The 20,545-nt window shown below is 33.7% G+C and overlaps 3 protein-coding genes, 1 long non-coding RNA gene and 1 other non-coding gene across 9 annotated transcripts; 2 read left to right on the top strand and 3 right to left on the bottom strand.

The window, feature by feature from the left end:
- Positions 1–1,582: 1,582 nt before the first annotated feature.
- TRNAN-GUU (transfer RNA asparagine (anticodon GUU)) lies at positions 1,583–1,656 on the bottom strand. Its single transcript has one exon. It is a non-coding gene; the product is annotated as a tRNA-Asn (tRNA).
- A 107-nt stretch (positions 1,657–1,763) lies between these two features.
- Positions 1,764–8,618, top strand: LOC11436866 (pentatricopeptide repeat-containing protein At1g69290). 3 transcript variants are annotated; one of them, XM_039834413.1, is made up of 4 exons: positions 1,764–4,031; positions 4,616–4,858; positions 5,067–5,140; positions 5,587–5,910. In XM_039834413.1, exon 1 carries the CDS (start codon positions 1,790–1,792, stop codon positions 3,770–3,772), a length of 1,983 nt encoding a protein of 660 aa, XP_039690347.1. In that variant the 5' UTR covers positions 1,764–1,789; the 3' UTR covers positions 3,773–4,031; positions 4,616–4,858; positions 5,067–5,140; positions 5,587–5,910. The 3 variants fall into 3 exon arrangements, with proteins under 3 accessions (XP_039690347.1, XP_039690346.1, XP_003614163.1); XM_039834412.1 differs by lacking the exons at positions 4,616–4,858; positions 5,067–5,140; positions 5,587–5,910 and adding exons at positions 8,329–8,395; positions 8,548–8,618; XM_003614115.4 differs by lacking the exon at positions 4,616–4,858.
- Positions 7,572–15,608, top strand: LOC11426658 (probable inactive purple acid phosphatase 1). Its single transcript, XM_003614114.4, has 12 exons — positions 7,572–7,917; positions 7,998–8,089; positions 8,329–8,395; positions 8,548–8,670; positions 10,061–10,153; positions 10,279–10,408; positions 11,017–11,098; positions 11,585–11,717; positions 12,105–12,310; positions 12,406–12,531; positions 14,577–14,886; positions 15,023–15,608. The coding sequence occupies exons 1-12, from the start codon at positions 7,726–7,728 to the stop codon at positions 15,326–15,328; spliced, it is 1,860 nt and encodes a 619-aa protein (XP_003614162.2). The 5' UTR covers positions 7,572–7,725; the 3' UTR covers positions 15,329–15,608.
- LOC120580568 (uncharacterized) lies at positions 9,926–11,022 on the bottom strand. Of its 2 annotated transcripts, XR_005646309.1 has the most exons (4): positions 10,837–11,022; positions 10,534–10,740; positions 10,325–10,438; positions 9,926–10,176 (listed from the first exon to the last, which is right to left on the bottom strand). It is a non-coding gene; the product is annotated as an uncharacterized lncRNA (long non-coding RNA). The 2 variants fall into 2 exon arrangements; XR_005646308.1 differs by having other exon boundaries at positions 10,534–11,022.
- Positions 15,609–16,399: 791 nt separating the features above from the next.
- Positions 16,400–19,797, bottom strand: LOC11435836 (magnesium transporter MRS2-5). 2 transcript variants are annotated; one of them, XM_003614113.4, is made up of 7 exons: positions 19,644–19,797; positions 18,577–19,072; positions 18,183–18,253; positions 17,452–17,580; positions 17,018–17,356; positions 16,882–16,929; positions 16,400–16,775 (listed from the first exon to the last, which is right to left on the bottom strand). In XM_003614113.4, the coding sequence occupies exons 2-7, from the start codon at positions 18,974–18,976 to the stop codon at positions 16,545–16,547; spliced, it is 1,218 nt and encodes a 405-aa protein (XP_003614161.1). In that variant the 5' UTR covers positions 18,977–19,072; positions 19,644–19,797; the 3' UTR covers positions 16,400–16,544. The 2 variants fall into 2 exon arrangements, with proteins under 2 accessions (XP_003614161.1, XP_039690348.1); XM_039834414.1 differs by lacking the exon at positions 19,644–19,797 and adding an exon at positions 19,168–19,311.
- Positions 19,798–20,545: the final 748 nt, after the last annotated feature.

Genomic DNA, 20,545 nt, shown 5'->3' with positions numbered 1-20,545 from the left:
TGGTAATGGTATGAACAATGAATAACATATGCAAGGTCCGAGGTTCGAATCTCGGCCACCACAAAAAAAAAAATCTTTTATTTACAATCTTACCATTTTTTTTATCTATTCAAATAATTGAATTTAATTTTAATTTCAAATTTGATATAATTCAAATTTAAATTTTATTCTAGATGTATTCTGGTAATGGTATGAACAATGCATAACATATGCAAGATTCGGGGTTCGAATCTCGGCCACCACAAAAAAAAAAAAAATCTTTTATTTACAATCTTACCATTTTTTTTATCTATTCAAATAATTGAATTTAATCTTAATTTCAAATTTGATATAATTCAAATTTAAATTTTATTCCAGATGTATTCTTACATCTTAACATATCAAATTTAAACTAATTCTAATTTTGGATTAAAAAAATAAAAATAGCAGTGTTAAATGATAGAGTTCCATCCAAAACTTTTGCTATCATATATTTATTGTTGTTTCTCATAGGTCCGTGCAAATTGAAGAAATTTTATTCATAGCTTTGTTTTTGTGTGCATCAGTTCCCTATCAGGAGCTACATAAGGGACATATGGTATCCAGTTTCAAAACTATCTTACTTAAAAATTGTGTCTGGTTGGGAGAATGCTTTAGACGAAACAATAAAATTGTGCCCTTTTAATTATTCTAATATTTTTTCTCTATTTTTTTTTATTCTAGGTGAGTAAAAATTACAATTTTGGTGCCCAAAAAATATGGTGCCCTTTTGATTTTGTTTGGTTTCTTATATTTTTTTTTAATGGTACCAATAATAACAATTTGTTTCGGTTCAGTTCAAAATAGTTCGGTTCGATTTAGTTTTTTTGAATTTTGCAAACAACTCAATTTGATTTGGGTTGCGTTTGATAACACAAAAAAACTAGCTTATAGCTTGTTGGACTAGCTTATAAGCTTGTTTTGATAAAATGAGATGTGTTTGGTAAAAAGTTTTTCTCACTAGCTTATAGCATTTTTTAAGAAGCTAATCCAAGTAGCTTTTTAACTTATAGTTTGTAGCTTTATATATTTTCTTTCCATTTTAACCTTTTCTTAATTTTATTTTATTTTATTGTAATAATAAAAAAAAAAACTACCCACTATCTTCTTCTTAAACTAACCACGTTTATCATGTATGGCTTTTTAAATTTTCTTATCCACTTTTTTGTTTTTTTACTTTGCTCATATTTCATATAATATATAATTTTATATAAAATTTATAATATGAAGCAAGTTTAGTTAAATAAAATTCATAAAAATTGTTAAATAAAAAAATTCGATTGAATTCATAAATACATTTATTATTTTGTATATGAAAATAATTTGAAATATATTTAAATATTTAAAAATAAATGCGTTAACTAATAAAAATTATATATATGATATTAAAAAAAATTAAACAAGCATGTCATTTTATATTTATAGTCACTTCAACAACTAATTTTACCAAACACACCCCTTGGTTTAATTTTTCATTTCTCTGCTTTGCATTTTCATAGATCAATGTTCTTGTATCTTGTCCTGTTTAAAATAGAAGAGAAATAAAACAAAACAAATGAAAAGTCGCTAGAAGGAGGGGTTGAACCTCCGACCTTGTGGTTAACAGCCACACGCTCTAACCAACTGAGCTATTCCAGCTTCTTGTTTTGAACCCGATAATAACTAAATATAATTCGATTATTCCTAATGAAAAACCCATCTCAAAGAAACGCACTCAGAACAGAAGAATGAAAGGAGCAATAATAATCGAAATGGTCGAATGAAATGAATAATGGCGAAAAAACTTATGAAGTTGAATGTTGTTCCAAATAGAACAAGATCATTCTCATCCGAAACTCCATCTCTTTACTCATTCCTTCAACCTTCTTTATTCAAATTTAATCTCCATAATGATAATGATAATGATAATCTCCCAACTTCACCACCCCAATCACTCTCCCTTACACATCAACAACTCACCACTCTTCAAACAACTCTCCACAAATCCCTTATCACTTCTCAAACTGACGAAGCTTGGAAATCTTTCAAAACCCTAACAACTCATCATTCCTTCCCACCCAAACCCCTCACTAATTCCCTTCTCACCCACTTATCCTCTCTTCCTGACAACATTCTCAATCTCAAAAGAGCTTTCGCTTCAACCCTCTTTCTCATTCAAAAACACCCCAACCTCCTCGAATTCAATACAATTCATGCCATCCTTCTTTCCATTAAATCTGCCAACACTGCTCCCCCTGCTTTTTCACTTGTCAGATCAATGTTCAAATATCGTTTTTTCATTCCTTTTCATTTGTGGGGCGGCGTGCTCGTTGATATTGCTAGAAACAATGACAACCTTGCTGCCTTTTTACCTCTTTTTGAAGAAAACTGCAGGGTTGCTTTCGATGAGAAACTGGAGTTTATGATACCTGATGTTGCTTCTTGTAATGCTGCTCTTGAAGCCTGCTGTTTTTGCCTTCAATCGGTAACTGATGCTAACAGAGTTGTTGAAATTATGTCCAAGCTCGGTGTTAAGCCTGATGTGTTTAGTTTTGGATTTCTTGCTTATTTATATGCACTTAAAGGGTTACAAGATAAGATAGATGAGTTAAAAGTTTTGATGGTTGGTTTTGGCTACTCCAAAAACAATAAATGTTTTTATTCTAATTTGATTAGTGGCTATGTTAAGTCTGCTAATTTAGTTTCTGTAGAGTCGACAATTCTTAGCAGTTTGAATGATAGAGATGATGAGGGGGAAGTTTGGAGTTTTGATAGAGACACTTTTTGTTTAGTAGTTAAGGAATATCTTCATAAGGGAAATATTAAGGGTTTAGCTAATTTGATTATCGAAGCTCAAAAATTAGAGTCTTCGAATATCAAAGTTGACGAGTCTATAGGTTTTGGTATTGTTAATGCTTGTGTTAGTATTGGATTATCAGACAAAGCGCATAGTATTCTTGATGAGATGAATGCTTTGGGAGGCTCTGTGGGTCTTGGGGTCTATGTGCCGATCTTGAAGGCTTACTGCAAAGAGAATCGAACTGCGGAGGCTAGTCTATTGGTGACCGAGATTAGTAGTTCAGGTCTAAAGTTGGACGTGGAAACCTATGATGCTCTGATAGAAACATCCATGTCCGGTCAAGACTTTCAGTCGGTCTTTTCTCTGTTTAGGGACATGAGAGGGGCGAGGGTTCTTGATTTGAAAGGGAGTTACTTGACTATAATGACAGGTTTGATGGAGAATCATCGACCTGAATTGATGGCAGCTTTCTTAGATGAGGTGGTTGAGGATCCTCGTATTGAAGTGGGTACTCATGATTGGAATTCTATAATCCACGCTTTTTGTAAAGCCGGGAGGCTAGAAGATGCAAGGAGAACTTTTAGAAGGATGACATTCCTGCAATTTGAGCCGAATGACCAAACATACTTGTCCCTGATTAACGGATATGTTTCGGCAGAAAAATATTTTGATGTAATGATGTTGTGGAACGAGGTTAAGAGAAAGTTAGCGGGGGATGGGCCAAAGGGGATCAAATTTGACCAGAATCTGGTTGATGCATTCCTGTATGCTATGGTCAAGGGAGGTTTCTTTGATGCTGTGATGCAAGTTGTGGAGAAATCTAAAGAGATGAAAATATTTGTTGATAAGTGGAGATACAAGCAAGCGTTCATGGAGACACATAAAAAGCTCAAAGTGGCCAGGTTAAGGAAAAAGAATGTCAGAAAAATGGAAGCTCTTATTGCTTTCAAGAATTGGGCTGGCTTAAATGCGTGAACTGTATGCACTGGTGAGGGACCTCTTATCTCACAGACTAAACAACCACTTCAGGATAAAACATGAATTTCTCTCTCTTGCCGATGCTTTTGAATCCGCAGCTGTTGGTCTTACCCGTCTAGGTGGTAGTAAAATGACAGTTGAAGAAGGATTCATTTCAAAATCAAAGTTCTTTCGAGACACATGTTTGCATTTCACAAATTCAGAGCACTTCAACTTTTTACATACTCTGATAACAACAGAAGTTTTGTCCTGGCGGGTACTCCACAATGTCCTACTCTTTGTATTACTTTTGATGTTATATAATACAATTGTTTGACAATCTTTTTGGATGTTTTAATAGCTAATTATTGCATTTTGGGCCAAGTTCAGTCTAATCATTTTTACCATTTTGTTCTCTGTTTTCTACTGTATTTATTTACTCATTGATTGTCGTCCTCAGCTGTTTTCTTGTACATAGAATAGGAACTGTATACACATCTTGTACATATAATAAGGACTGTACTATACACACATTGAATCAATGAACTTAATATGATTTGAATATTCCCAAGAAGAATGTTAGGTATCGGGTGGTATTGATAGGGTAATTGCTGATGCAATCAGTTATTTTAATATACAGTTATTTAGGGGCAGTTAATAGTTTGTATCATATGTGATATTTGTATTGATTAAGAGAAGTTACATGCAGTTTGTATCATATCGTCAGGTTTACTTTTTGATTCAGGATTGTATATTTTCAATTTCAAAGCTCAAAAACTGTTTGACGTTAGTTCAGAGTTGAGTCTTAATATACTGGGTCAGTTGTAAATAGTGAGGACAGTGATTTTGCCTTCATCACAGAAGTCCAAGAATATGCTTCTTAGACTTCTGAGCAGAGTTTGCTTCAGCTAAGTTGTTGGTTTGGTCAAGCTCTTGGGGTTGAGTGCATTCATAAATTTGAAAACATTCCACTGTCCGAATCGAATACCCTGCAATGTCAAGATTTGGGTTTGTTCACCACAAGAATACAGCCATACAGCTTCAAACGTGTTGGTGGATGAAGCACTTTCCTGTCACTGCAGTAATCCATGATACTCTGTTTTTGTGAGCATAACACAACACACCCTCTCTTGTGCTCTGTTTTATTTATACGTACTATTATGTTTTAAAGTTTTTTCTTACTCTCTCCCCAATTGTAAGGATAGCTACTTTTGTCCAAATAACTAATTGCTGTTTTCTGAAAAATGTTTTCTTTTAGTTAGTGACTAACAATGCAATGTATAGTTTGAATCTAAAACAGTTTATAATGCAGTTACTGTTAATGGAGGCACAGCATGAGCTATTCAAAATGATAAGCTCCCTGATTGATGATGCTTGATTTGCAAGGTAAGATTTGGTTTGGCGTATTTGGTTTCCATAATTGACTGCAAGTTATATAGTTTTTCTTATTAGAGATATATAGTTTAGTTACAAGTAGTGTTAGTCAATCAATTATCTATAATCAATCAATTCATTCTATAATGAGTTTCTATGAGTATCTCCCACATGAGTACTCTTATGCTTGCTTTCTTGGTGATCACTATGATCTTCATCCTTGGGATTCCTTTATTTCTGATACTAGCTTTTGTGATTGAATTAGGCTTGGTCTAAGTTGTAAAATGATATTGGAGATGGTTATTGTCTGTAATAAGAACACATAGAAGATCAAGAAATAGAGTGTTACAAAAATCAAGTGTAGAAGCAAAATATTGAGCAATGGCTTCAGCCATATATATGAACTTATATGATTCAATTAATTGCTTACGGAACTGAGATTTGGGAATGTTTTGCAGATATCAGACTGCCTTCTAAGTTGCATCAAATCCAGTATTCTGCAAGACGACTAAAGCAACATCTTGAGTTAGGATGTCCTTTTGTGAGAAGATATCTTCAAAAAGTCGTTGATATGCGAAGTACTGTTAGAATTATTGTATGTATGTATATTCAATTGCGTCTAGTTGAGATACGTCTGTTCAACTCCTCCCATAAAAAATTAAGTGGGAAGGAAAATAATGTTTATAAGATACTTTGGTGAGACTAGTCATTCTACTCGAAATAATTTCTGACTTTGTGGATACAATAATAAATATAGGCTCATCCTCATTTCTTTTATCTTAGAATTTCAGATTTACCTGAACATTATTTTCTCTCCCTACATCTTTGAGTACTCCTGCAGATTTAGTAGCCTTCATTTTGTCCATTAAATGTACTCACCATTTTGTGAATTGTGTAAAATTTTAGGATAAAGCATACGATGTTCAATGAAATTGAGCTAATAAACAACTCCATAATTTAACCAAAATTGGAAAGTGTGTTAACTCGCTGCTTCCAATTCTAATGTAAAAATAACGTAGAAGTATCATATAATTCAATTTAAGCTTTGAAATTGTTTGATTTTACCTGTACTCAGTTTAACATGCACTATATAGATTAGAGAGTATTATTTTTATAGGACCCAATTTAAAAAATTTAAATGTATTAATTATTTTTACTCCTAATAAATTATTTTAATTTTACAACAGGTGGTAATAAATACAATAAAATACGGTAGTGAAATGGATTATCTCTTTGAAATACATTGTTATAAGTGTCTATCATTACTTGATTTCGCCGCTCAATGTTGGGAGGAGGATCATCCTGAATCAATTTGGAACAAGGAGGTCCTTCTCAAGGTCAGCCTGTTTGCTTGGTGTCTGTTTCGGAATCGATTACCAACAATGGACAGCTTATCAAGGAGACACATTCTTCAGCATAACGTTCAACCTTGTGTGGGTGGGTGCGGTTCGATGGAAGATCTTGATCACTTATTCTTGTCTTGTGACTATTTTGGGAAAAATATGGGATGCTATTTTGCATTGGCTTGGCTTCATAATGGTTCAACCAACGAAAGTAGCAGATCATTTTTACCAATTTAAAACTCTAAGCGACTTTTCTAAAAGTATCCGCATTGCTTTTAATCTCATTTAGCTCTCTTGTGTATTAAACCATTGCAATTCTTTCATATTTATGTAAGCTGTTGAAGTATGTCCTTACAAAAGTATGGACAAAAAATCTAATACAATGGGAGTTATAAAACAAAGTTGAAGAATTTCTTATAATTTAATATACTAATAGAATGGCCAATATCACGTACAGAAAGTTGGAGTATGTACTGTTCTATGAATCACAAGACACATCAATTAAAGAATTAATTGTAGTTGATGAAAATGGATGAGTTGGGAAGCATAGATCCATGGTAACTATTGCAAATTGCAATTGGTGTTAATCCCATGGCAACAATTAAATATATTGTATTGATATAGTGTGTTGTTATTTATGCAAGTGAAAACTTATGAGACAATATATTTTTTTTATATTGGTTAAAAACAATAGTGAAAAAGTGGAAGAGAGAAAATAAGAATATAAAAAAGTGTTGTTAAAATGTTATTCAAAATAGTTGTACAACTATTATTTATTTATTTTTAAAAAATATCATTTATCTTTACCATTAGCGTAGAATATATTTAAAAAGAATGCTAGTAATACTCACTTTTCAACATCTTTTTTATCGGATGAAATCAATATACGTTCTACCACTTTTTGTGGGTTTATTTTTTGAAAATATAAATTTGTAATGATTTAAACGAATAAAAAAGTTAATATTAAAAATGTGTTTAAAATAGAATGTTGCCAGCCTTACATATTCAAATATAGAAACTTATGTGTTTCACATAAAAGATGAAATTGGCTTTTTCGTTCCTACCAAATATTATTTTTCATTTCCATATAAAAAAGAGTGAGAGTGGCATCTTTGTTTTTATTCCCACCAAATATTCCTCTAGAAGACTAAACAAATTTTCTCTATTTTAGATTTTTTTTGAATTTTTTCTTCTTCTCTATTTTAGATATATGCATATACAGTGTGGTGTGTAATTAATCAGAATCAGAATATCATGCTTAAACATACAGCATATGTGGGGAAATCCAAATTTGTCTTGTTAGAATTTCTACTGATATGTTCAATTCTACAAAGGTCATTCTCACATGGAATTCACCCACTGTCAAAAGTTGCTATTCACAATACAACATTATCCCTTCTTAACCTTGCTCACATCAAAGCATCTCCATCACTTCTTGGACTACAAGTAAGTAAGTTTCAACCATTTTTGTAACTTCTTGCGTATTTTCTTATTCATGATCCAAGTTTATTTCATTGTTTCTGTAGGGTCAAACTTCGGAATGGGTAACCGTAGAATACACTTCACCAATTCCTTCAATTCATGATTGGATTGGAGTCTTTTCTCCTGCTAATTTTAGGTAAAATCCACAATTATAGCGCCATATAGCATAGCGTAGTTTGAACAAATCACTACTATTGTTCCACGATACAATACTTAGTATATGGAATGTTGTCAAATATCCGTTATAGAGCTGTATCGAAGCAATTTTTTGAAAAAATAGTTATTTTTTGCGACCTACAATTGACAACACTGCAATATAACTTGATTTACTTTTCAGTTAACCAACCAAAGTTTTTCGTGTTTTGTGCGTTACAGTGGTTCTACATGTCCAAAAGAAAATGGTAGGGTTTATCCACCACTATTGTGTTCTGCACCCATTAAGGTATATGTCAATATGTGACCGCTAACCTGGACTAAATTCTTGTAATGAGTTTACCAAAATAATTTATCCCAAATGCTTTTCTTGAAGCCTGGTAAGCTTAAGTTTGAAAGAATTGAAGTGATGGTTTAATTTATGTGTCCTCCATTGTGCAGTTTCAAAATGCAAGTTACTTGAATCCTCAATACAAAACAACTGGAAAAGGGTTTCTGAAGCTCCAGCTAATTAATCAGAGATCGGATTTCTCATTTGCATTGTTTTCTGGTGGCCTCTCAAATGTAAGACCATCGTTAGTTTGAACTAGCATGAGCAAGTTCATGTTATGATTCTATGACATATCAAATTGTATCTGCTAATTATTTTGTGCTTGACTAGGTCCATGAGAAAATACATGCCTCTTTTCTTTTCCTTTTTGTTTTCTTTCCAAACGGTGGATACAGGTTATCTAGTTACTTTGTAGGCTGAGAGATAGTTGTCTCTGTATTTTGATTTTTCAGTAGCTGATCCTATATGTTGTATATTCGAGTTACTAATCTTCTAATTTCCTGACTATATTATACGAATTGAATTACTATTGTTGGACTACTCCTCCCCAACCAAAAATTGGGATTCTAATCATAGCATTTATCTGTTATGACTTAATTGTGTTATGCACTGCTAATTACTTTGAACTTGTAAGCAGGAGGGACCAAGTTATCATTGTAGTTTTATTCTGTTCATTTGAAGTCATGAATTCAATTGTTCTCTATAAACTTACAACTAATTACTCTTATAATACATCCCAAATTGAAGAAGAAAGTTAGGGTACTTATATGGAATTCAATTGTACTCTTATAATAATCCATCAATCCAAACATAGTTTTAATGCATAAGTAGTGTTTACACCCACACACGCACAAACTATGGTTAAATAGCTAAACTATGTTTCAGTCCGAACATAGTTCCATCCCTTTTCTTGGAAACTTTTTGTGATGTATATGATTGTCAGGGGGACTGTGGTGCCAACCTTGTAAGAGAAACTGCATACTGATTTGCAAAAACATGCAGTTTCAAAGATTTGCTTATCCATTGGGAAGGAAATTGTTTTGCTGAGAAGCAGTTGTCTTATAGCGTTCATGTTCACTATCCTGGCTTCAGTTGGTGGGATTCAATTCCTTATTTCACTGTGAGGATTTTGGCTGTAATGATAGACAGTTAGACAGGTTCTTCTTAGTTATCATTTTAGATGAAATTGTTGTGCTGAGAAGCAGTTCTGGTTTTTGTTCTCTTAGGTTTTGGTTTTTGTCACTCATATTTTTGTTCTTCCGTACTATATTTTATTTTTTTATATATTCATGGTGTGCTATAGATGATTGTTTATAATTGTAGTGCCAACTTCATTGGGATGATATTTTCCCTTGTGATGCTTTAATATGTCATTTTGCTCAAAAAATGGAAATAATTGCATATGCATAGAACAAAATCCTTTATATCCTGGTATCACGGCTGACTTACATTTCTTTTGGATTTCGGTATATTGGAATCATAATTCTCTAATCAGTAAATTGGATCAGATTCTCCAATTCTTCAAATTCAACAATGCTTTAAATTCAGAAGCTTTCTGATTTTCACATCTATCATAATATAACTAAATGTAATCTCTTATTTGTTCCAATTTACCTTTGGTAGCCAAAGCTAGTGGCAGTGTCGGATAAAATAGCTTTTGCTAATCCAAATGCACCAGTTTACCCTCGTCTGGCGCTAGGAAAGTCTTGGAATGAGGTAAGTTCAACTTCTGTCCTACACTGCATACAATGTGCATTTTATATATTCCATTTAGTGCCTTTACTGTAAATGGTTCTTTCATTTTATCAAATTAAAATATTATTATTTATCATTTAAAATAGATGACTGTAACATGGACAAGTGGATATGAGATTAGTGATGCTGAACCTTTCGTTGAATGGGGTCCAAAAGGAGGGGATCGTGTACATTCACCTGCTGGGACACTTACTTTCACTCGTGATAGCTTATGTGGTAAGTAAGCCATGTCTTACCTTTGAATTTCTACAGTTAAATTCAACAGAGTTAGCACAATACATTAAAGACATTTTTCTATTGCAAATCTTTGCAAGTAGGAAAAACTAGAAAACAAAATTTACTTGTTAGGAGCAGGCGGGAATAGGTTTCAACTCTAACAATTCTCATAACAGCCTTGACAATAGAACAGATGGAAATGAGGCATACCACATGCAACTATATGTAATATTTTTCTATCAAAAAAGGAACTTGGATTATTTGTTGTCATACTATCTGTCTCAAAGCTCCAGTTGGTCCATCACTACTCCTCATAACTCAGTCCCTTCAGCCTAAGAATCATGGACATCACAAATGACGTAAATACGATCTATGACAAGGATATAAAATCAGTAACACATGTGATATAAGTGTTGAATTTTTGTTACGCGTTCAAATTCATGTCAGATTCAGATATGGAAAGGATCTAATTGTGTATGTTTCATATATCCTTTAACAAATGCTTCAGCTATCTATAGGATCATCATTATTATCATCATGTTATGTTTAGTGGAAAACTTTCCATTAATGTTGCTCATCACTCAATAACACTATCAATTTATAAACAGGTGCACCAGCAAGATCAGTAGGATGGCGTGACCCTGGATACATACACACAAGTTATCTCAAAGAACTGTGGCCCAACAAAATGTATGTTAGTTCTAGCTTACACTGGTCTAATTCTATTCACTTTTTAATTGCATTATATTATTTTGAAGGTATATGCCAATAAGGCAACAACTATACACAAATCTCCTATTCTATCTAATTTTGTATTTGTTTCGTTATCATTGGCTACCTTTCTCATTAGTTTTATGTGAACTTCATTCTTAAGCCATCGTTTTTTCTACTGACATTGTTATATAAGTGGAAAAAATCCACGTATTGTGATAAGTCATAGCTATTGCTAATCTGGTTGTATTACCATCATCTGCTATAGATTTCATCTAGATCTTAACAAAATTTGGAGAAATTTAATAAAATATTTGTATTGTTTGTTATTGAGTACCTAAGTAAAATAAAATATATCATATTGTGTCATCTTTCCTATTTAATTTTAATAAGGTTGTTATCATTATGTCATAATAAGTGTTTTAAACTAAATCAAAGTCGGTGTGCTTTCTGTGAATTGTGCAGATATGAGTACAAGATAGGACACAAACTCAAGAATGGAACATACATTTGGAGTAAACAATATCAGTTTAGAGCTGCTCCTTTTCCTGGGCAGAAGTCTTTACAACGTGTGGTCATATTTGGTGATATGGGGAAGGTTTGAACTTCGAACTGTTATGAATAATATAAATGCATATATTAGATGGATAATGGGCTGCATCTGCTTTAGATTTAAGCAATGTTTTAAAAATGGGCCGAAATTGCCGATTCAATCAGCTGAACCGGTAATTGACCAGTTTGCCGATTGGTTTAATCCCGGTTGTCATCTGGTTCGTGGTTGAACCGATTGAACCATCTAAATAAAGTCCTAGAGGTCTCACCCATTCGGCCTACAGTCCAGTTTTCAAAACATCGGTTTCATGTTTCAAGTCAACTATTTATATTATAATTCTTTGCTTGTAAGATATATTGAGTGTCTTTGTTTCAACATGCTTATGAGATTTTATTCTCCTGAATGCGGAACTTTAATCATAGTATCATGCAGGAGGAAGTTGATGGTTCCAATGAATACAACAATTTCCAGCATGGTTCAATTAACACTACACAGCAGCTTATCCAGGACTTAGAAAACATTGACATAGTTTTCCATATTGGAGATATAAGTTATGCAAATGGATATCTTTCCCAGTGGGATCAATTTACAGCCCAGGTGGAGCCAATTGCATCAGCTGTGCCTTATATGATTGCAAGGTTTTTATTTTATATTATGGGATACTCCAAAAATTATCACGGAAAGTACTTCTATTTTAAAAACAAAATGAAATTCTTATATTGTTGTTTTTCAGTGGGAACCATGAGCGCGACTGGCCTGGGTCAGGATCCTTTTATGGGAACATGGATTCTGGAGGAGAATGTGGTGTGTTGGCAGAGACTATGTTCTATGTACCTGCTTCAAACAGAGCAAAATTCTGGTATGGCAGACACTATTTTATTTATGTTCCATTCAGACAGAAGGTTATATTTTGTTCGGTTTAAAGATTTACCATGATTTGAGCACAACCAACATGAATTACTAGGAAAGTTAAAACCATAAAGTATATGGATACTGAAGCAAATGACGTTCATTGCAATCTTAGATAACTGGGAATAAGGATTTCATTTGTGAAGGGAGATTGAACAGCTAAATTAGTTTAGATTTAGATTCGGCCATTTTCCGAATTAAATAAGGTCATGAATTAATGCTCTTAGGGATTAATTTGACTAACATAATGCATATCTTAGAGACCTAGTTGATATATGACACTAGAATCATTGCAAAAATAAGGCTTTCTTAATTAATATGATTGAATGGTGAAACTTTAACTAAGTAAATACCTAAATGATCTTTGACTTTTGACTGACATTTGGATAAATGTAATTCTTTTATATATATATATATATATATATATATATATATATATATATATATATATATTTCAAAATGGTCCTTGACATTATGCAACGTTGATCAAGTTAGTCGCCACTAGTCAGTCTCTATCACTTATGTGCCCCACTGAGCAGGGTTAATTGAGCTGATGTGCGACGTTATGTGCCCCGTTGGCACACACGTATGTGCTACATTTGATATTTGTCCAACACAATTGTCAGGGGCCTTCCTTGTTTTGTTCATCTCGGTAATCTGGGGTTGATGATATCTTACTTTATGAGGAGCTTAAAGTGGAGGATTCATGTGGTGGTGTTAGGAAAGACGCTCCTAGTACTAACCCAGAGAAGTTACAAAGATGTTCGCTTCCTTCATTATCCATCACCACCAAAAAATTGGATCTGAAGGTGATGATCGAAAAGACGGATTCAATTGGTGTTCCCTCGGTCTTTAAATTTCCAATCTCACTTGAACCAATGCAGGAACATGTGACCCTTTGTACTGGTCAGACCTTTAACAGATCCAACATCCTGAAATGGTTCTCACTTGGTCACAAAACTTTTCCCGCAATAATACAAGATATATGGGATGATTCAGTCACTTCCTAGAACATTTTCACCCACTTAATTCTCACAGAAGTACTTGGCAATGAAGAATAAGCTTGAGGATGTGCAAGGAAGAGCCTTGGAAAATTTGAAGACTCTCAAGAGGGTAAAGGTGACAGCTAGAGTTAGAGCTAAGGATGTAAAATAGAATGTTGTTGCTCATGTTTTTTCAAGGAAGACAGTGTTGGAAAATGGTGGAGTTGCATTGGTTTCTTCTATATTAGGTCCTTTTACTTACCATGTTGCTGGGTGTGAAACTATTAGGATCATTGTGAATTTGGATTTGAGTTCAAAAGTGAAGACAAATATGATGCATCCAGCTAGAATTTCATTGATGTTGGATATTATGCATGTCACATCTATTCAAGAGGTTATCGAGGCATCCAATTAAAAGTTTTCTATATCTTATGCAAAAAGGATCTTCACATTTGCGTACGACAAAGATCAAACATGGCACATGTGTGCACCAAAGAGGCACATAACTTCACACATCAGCATGGTTAACGTTGTTAAGTAATAACGAATGACAAAGGGACAAACTTGATCAACGCTGTGTAATGTCAGAGAACATTTTAAAATATCTACAGAAGAAAGACTAAATTGATATACAAGTGTACAAAGACAATGACCATTTTAAGCATTCATTCAACTTTCACTTTGAATTGATTTTACCTCTTGTCAAATATTCTTTTGGTAAAAAAAAATGTGTTTGGTGTCTATCACACAATATTGATTGTCTTTAACAATTCGTTTAATTGAAAGTAATAAAAAGTTCGTGTTGAGTTTTAAAATTTACAGAGTTAAAATAACCAAACATGAATCACTTCATTTTAAGCTCAATTGTAACTAGATTTACAAAAACTTTTATGTATAAAACCACGTTCCTGAAACACATCCAAACATACATGCAATACCTTTATGGCAAAGATCGTTGAGGGTTTCGGTCTCAAAGTTTTTTGAACAGGTTACATTTTTCTACTCTTGTCAGGTACTCAATTGACTATGGCATGTTCCGTTTCTGTGTCGCAGACACTGAACATGATTGGAGAGAAGGAACAGAACAATACAAGTTCATTGAGCATTGTTTGGCTTCAGTTGACCGACAAAAGCAGCCATGGCTAGTCTTCCTTGCACATCGGGTGCTTGGCTACTCCTCTTGTATCTGTTATGCAGAAGAGGGGTCATTTGCTGAACCAATGGGGAGAGAGAGCCTTCAAAAGCTGTGGCAGAAATACAAGGTGGACATTGCCATCTACGGTCATGTGCATAATTATGAGAGGACATGTCCCATATACCAGGTATCTTCAACTTTATGCAATTTGACCACATAACATGAAACGTATAGTATTATTGCAATCGAGTGCGAATATGCATATTCTTTCTAATAAAAAGTGCCTGTTTTTTTTTTTTTTTATCTTTTGCATGTTGATACAGAATATCTGCACAAGTGAAGAGAAACACAACTATAAGGGAACATTAAATGGGACCATACATATTGTTGCTGGTGGTGGTGGAGCAAGCCTTTCAACATTTACTTCTCTTAAAACTAAATGGAGCATCTTTAAAGACTATGATTATGGATTCGTAAAGCTAACTGCATTTGATCATTCAAATTTGTTGTTTGAATATAAGAAGAGCAGAGATGGGAAGGTTTACGACTCGTTCAAAATATCACGGGATTATAGAGACATCTTGGCTTGCGCTACAGATAGTTGTCCAAGTTCAACAATGGCATCGTGATTGTTGAAATGGTGACAGCTTCAACGCATCTAGCCATGTGAAAGAAACACTTGGATATTCTTCCACAAACAGATAAAAATGTAAATATGTAAATAATATACAACAGCCAGTGCTGTCACCTTGAATTTTTGAATTTTTATTCTGGAAGTACTTTTTTGTATCTAAAATAGAATTGTAAGGCAAAATACAATGGTACACAACCAATTCCAGTAATTACCAAAACCCACTTGAATCCAGATGAGTAGTAATTACCTTTCTCATTAATTTTGTGAGAACCTCATTCTGAAGCCATCATCTTTTTTTTTTTTTTTCTTTCTGATTTTGTTATATAAGGAACAAGTTCACTTAGTGGGATAAGGCTTAACTCTCACTCTTTTTGTAGCATTGCCATTTTCTGTTATAGATTTCATTAAATCTCGGCAAAGTTGGAAAAGTTAATGAAATCATATTTGTACTGTTATATTGAGTACCTAATTAAAATAAAATAGATCGTTTTGAGTCAGCTTTCCTATTAATATCAACGAGATTGTTACATCTGTGCCATGATATGAGTACAAGATAGGACACAATCTTCAGAATGGAACATATATTTGGAGTGAGCAGTATCAGTTAGAGCAGCTCATTTTCCTGGGCAGAAGTCTTACTTTACAATGTGTAGTCATATTTGGTGATTTGAGGAAGGTTTGAGCTTTGATAATAAATATTTGCATGAGAGGTATTGAGTGTCTTTGATGTGATATGCTTATGAGATTCTATTCTCCTGGATATGAACTGTAATCATAGTATCATTGCAAGAGGAAGATGATGGTTCCAATGAATACAACAATTTCCAGCATGGTTCAATTAACACTACGCATAAGCTTATCCAGGAGTTAGAAACATTGACATAGAGCATCTTTAAAGACAATGATGACAGATTCGAAAACTAACTGGAATTGATCATTCAAATTTGCTGTTTTGGTACAAGAGCAGAGATGGGAAGGTTTATGACTCGTTCAAAATGTCACGGGATTATAGAGACGTCTTGACTTGCGCCAACGATGGCATTGTGATTGATGAATTGGCAACAGCTTTAATTCACCTAGCCGTGTGAAAACAGCACTTGGATAAATCTTCCATAAACAGATAAAAATGTAAATATATATGTAAATAATATACAACCGCCAGTCCTGTTATCTTTGATAAAATGCACAATCAATTTAATGCTGTTGAGTTTTCATTCTGGAAGCACTTTTTTGTATCTAAAATAGAATAGTAAGGCGAAATACAATGCTACACAACCAATTCCAGTAACTACCAAAACCAAATTGAATCCAGAAGAGTAGTCAAAAACTGAGGTTTCAAAGTTCATTCCAAATACTCCTGCCACGGCGGCAAATATTGCGGCCACCAATGTGGCTGCTGTAAGAAGCATCTCAAACTTTATCAGGAGGTTTTGAATATTTCCCTGTAACAGATAGATTGAAAAGTTTATAGTCCATGGTCTACATAGTTTATAATATATATAATATATAGTGACAAAAGGATGTTGCCAATTGTTAATCTTAGCTTACCAATTTTATGTTGAGAAAATCTTCTGTGTCGTCAATGTATTCTTTGAGCTGTATTACCAACAAGAGTATCAATGAAGATAAGCAAAGTGGGTATACGCTAAAACTACAGCTGTGAATAAAGTTAACATTTACATACCGACGATAATGTGTTGAGAGTATTATCAATGACGATAAAGTACGCTTCCAGCAACATTTCCAGCGGCTGAATCCTTTCTGTGTTATCAGATGAACCCGTTGAACTACCATATTTACTTGAATTTCCAATACCGCTGAAAGTCCTTGGCAACATCTGAAGCCCACTAAGTGACCGCTCTGGTGAAGTAGGGGCTGATTTTGAAATCACTCTACCTGATGGTGAACGAATTTGAAAACAATCATTTGAAGGAGAAGCATCTAATCTTCTCCTTTTCTCAGTCAGACACATCTCAGCCATGTCACCATCGTCATCCATGAGATGTTCTATTTCATCACGGACCTGATAACTAAATATAAGTTACTAGTTGCAGGTCACAGAAAGCTAGAAAAAGAAAGAGAATTATAATTAAGGATGAGAATTCCACATTGATCAACCTTTTGAACTCGCTGAGTCAGAGCAAGGAGATGACCTTTAAATCTTCGAACACGTTCCAGAAGGAGAGTACTGATAGATGAGGCCAGTTCATCCAGCACGGGATATATTTCCATCTCCAGTTCATTTACCTGTCAAATTAAGATCCTTCTTAATATAACATATTTGAGATGATTGATTTCTTGCGCAAATATGGCTAAAGCTTAAACAATGACTTATTATGTATTTAGCCAACTATATAATGTAGAACTCTGATACATGAAAATATACAATTACCTAAATTCAAACACTGATATTAAGTTTGGAGAGATTGAATTATATTAAAAAGACATCAGGTTATGTTATGCTACAATGATATCTTGAATTTTATCTTACAGTTTCAGATTTTCCCTAAACATTATATTCTCTCCCTACATATCTTGAGTGCTACAAAACTAATCCTAGAGAGTTTAGCAGCCTTCATTTTCTTCAAAGTGAAAAATGTAAAATATTGCAGGCAGTCTGTTAAGCGTATACACTGTTTTGTGAGTTGTCTGAAATTGCAGGAAAAACCATAGGATGTTTAATGAAATTGAGCTAATAAAGAACTACATAATTTAATCAAAATAACCAAGCAGATAAACTCAGTGCTGCCAATTTTAATGTAAACATAATGTAGAAAATGAACTATCACAGATTCAATACAAAAATGTGGAGGACTCCCCAAAAAGTAAAGTTTCTGGTCAATTAATACCTGAGCATCTAAAGATGTGCATGTCAATTCCAGAGCTAACTCCAGTGCCCTAAATTCAAAGGGAAGATCATCTGTTCAAAAATTGAAACCAGTAAGCAATTCTATGGAGTAATTACGTCAATCGAAAAGCTTTAAAACAATCGCAATAGCTTGAAGCAAAATAAACAAATATCACATTCAAGAAACAAATCGCAACAGCTACATAAAGCTGAAGAAGTATCATATTCAATTAAAACTTTCAAATTGTTTCCAACAAAAGACATCCTATTTCACACCACTCAATGCCTTACCCTCATAATTCTTCCACTACTATTTCCTAATAGTGCTACAACTCCGATATAAATATTATGTATGCTAAATTCTAGTTTACAGCAAAAAGAGGAACAACCCTTACCAGATTTTTCTCTCTGGAGCCGATTGCATAATATTGTCCTGTACCGACCAACAGTACCATCGAGTGAATTCATGAGGATGACTTCATCGGCGGTGATTATACACCGGATTTGCTCAAGGTTGACAACAATAGCCATCTCCCTTCCTAATATAGAAGAAGGATAAATGAATTTCGGATCCAATAGTCGAAGATCTCTAGAAGGCAAAGAACAATGTCTCATAATCGTAGCCTTGTCAAGTGTCACAATCTCGGAATTCCCATCCTGATCAATTTTTATCCAAGACCGACTTCCATGACCTCTCTGCTTCAGGCCTTTTATACCAGCCCTGCGATTCGCTTGCCTGTTAAAATCAGACTCATGTAGACTGGAAACATAATACTGCCCTTGTGTTTCTTCCATTGCATTGTATATTGTTCTCACTCGCGATTCCGATACAGTACTTTTACAGATGAGGTAGCCTGGATCCCCTTTACTAATCAAGTATTCATTTCCAACCTTTAATCAACAAAAAGGGAAGCAATCAATAAACAAAGTAAACAAATGTAAAATGAAAAGAAAAAAAAAATACCAACCAATACTCAGTTAATTACCCGTACGAAGCACCGATACAAACACTCACACGTCGAAACCGATAATAAGTCATGAAAATGATATAATTCAATATAATCACACATGTGAATGTCAGACACTAACACGTGTCAGACCCCGGGCACGCCTTCAATAAGAAGTGTGAGAACAGAAAAATCACATGTGTGTACAAGCTTCTATGCACAAGAAGAATAGAACCCAGATTAAATTTTATGAGGATAACATAATTGCTAGTTTTGTGTGAAAGTAAAGAACCCAAATGAGAAACAATTACGAAATAATTGAATTCAACATAGTTGAAGTAAATCTCACACTCAAAAATCTCAACTTTAATTAATATCTTTAATACCCATTTCCCCTAAGTTTCAAACAAGATATAATCTACCCCTTACCCACCCCCAATCACTATTTCTATATGAAATTATAGTGAATCAACTGAAACCTCAAAAATAAAAATAAAAGATGTGTCAGTAGTTACCTGAAGAACATGTCGGAGTGTTAAGACAAGACTGCACGTGAAGGGTTTCCCTTGTCGTTCAAGATTATAGATTTCGTTGAATCACCAGGAACGTATGATTATAAGTGTTTGTTTTTCAGGTAAAATGTTTTTTTTATTTATTTATTGAGGGAGACTCATTTTCATATGAGAATAAAAATAGACATATATTACTCACACCCCAAATATAAATCAAATCGGTCCCTCCGTTAAGTTGGCATGTTGACGGAGGTGATGTGTATACTGTTAACCTCTCACAAGGTTTGTCGTATCAGATGTCAAGCAAGCAGGGACTAATTTGGCTGAAAATGACAAAATTTTTAAGGATTAAATTGATTGATTTACAGAAAATTCAAACTCACTTTGGCAGAAAAATAATTGTTACCCAACGTCTCTTTCTTCCCCAAATCTATAAAATGGAAACCCTAATTTTATAATTTGTCACCTAGAGTTTAAAATTCTCAAAATTTCTTCCATTAACAGATGTCAATGTGATTCTTAGTGCATATATGTGCAGAATAAAGTAAAAAAGTAAAGAGACACAATTTGATCCTTGATTATACCATCAAATAAGTCGTAATTCAGTCATTGCACTACAAGTGCAAGAACATTACATAGGCAAAAACCAACCCAACTATGAGGCATTAACAAGTCATAAATCATACATTCCATCAAATAAGTCGTAACTCAGTCCTTATACTACAAGTGCATCAAATAAGTCGTAATTCAGTCCTTATACTACAAGTGCAGTAATATTACATAGGTAAAAAGAAACTCAACCATAAAGCATTAACAAGTCATAAGTTATATATTCTATGTTCTTAAATATTACATATCCAAAAAGAAATCCAACTAGGGGGCATAATTTAAACAAAGTCTAAATA

This window comes from Medicago truncatula, chromosome 5, assembly GCF_003473485.1.
Source record: "Medicago truncatula cultivar Jemalong A17 chromosome 5, MtrunA17r5.0-ANR, whole genome shotgun sequence".
NCBI lineage: Eukaryota > Viridiplantae > Streptophyta > Magnoliopsida > Fabales > Fabaceae > Medicago > Medicago truncatula.
Note: the sequence above shows the minus strand (reverse complement) of the source record. Positions and strands in the feature narration are given on the sequence as shown.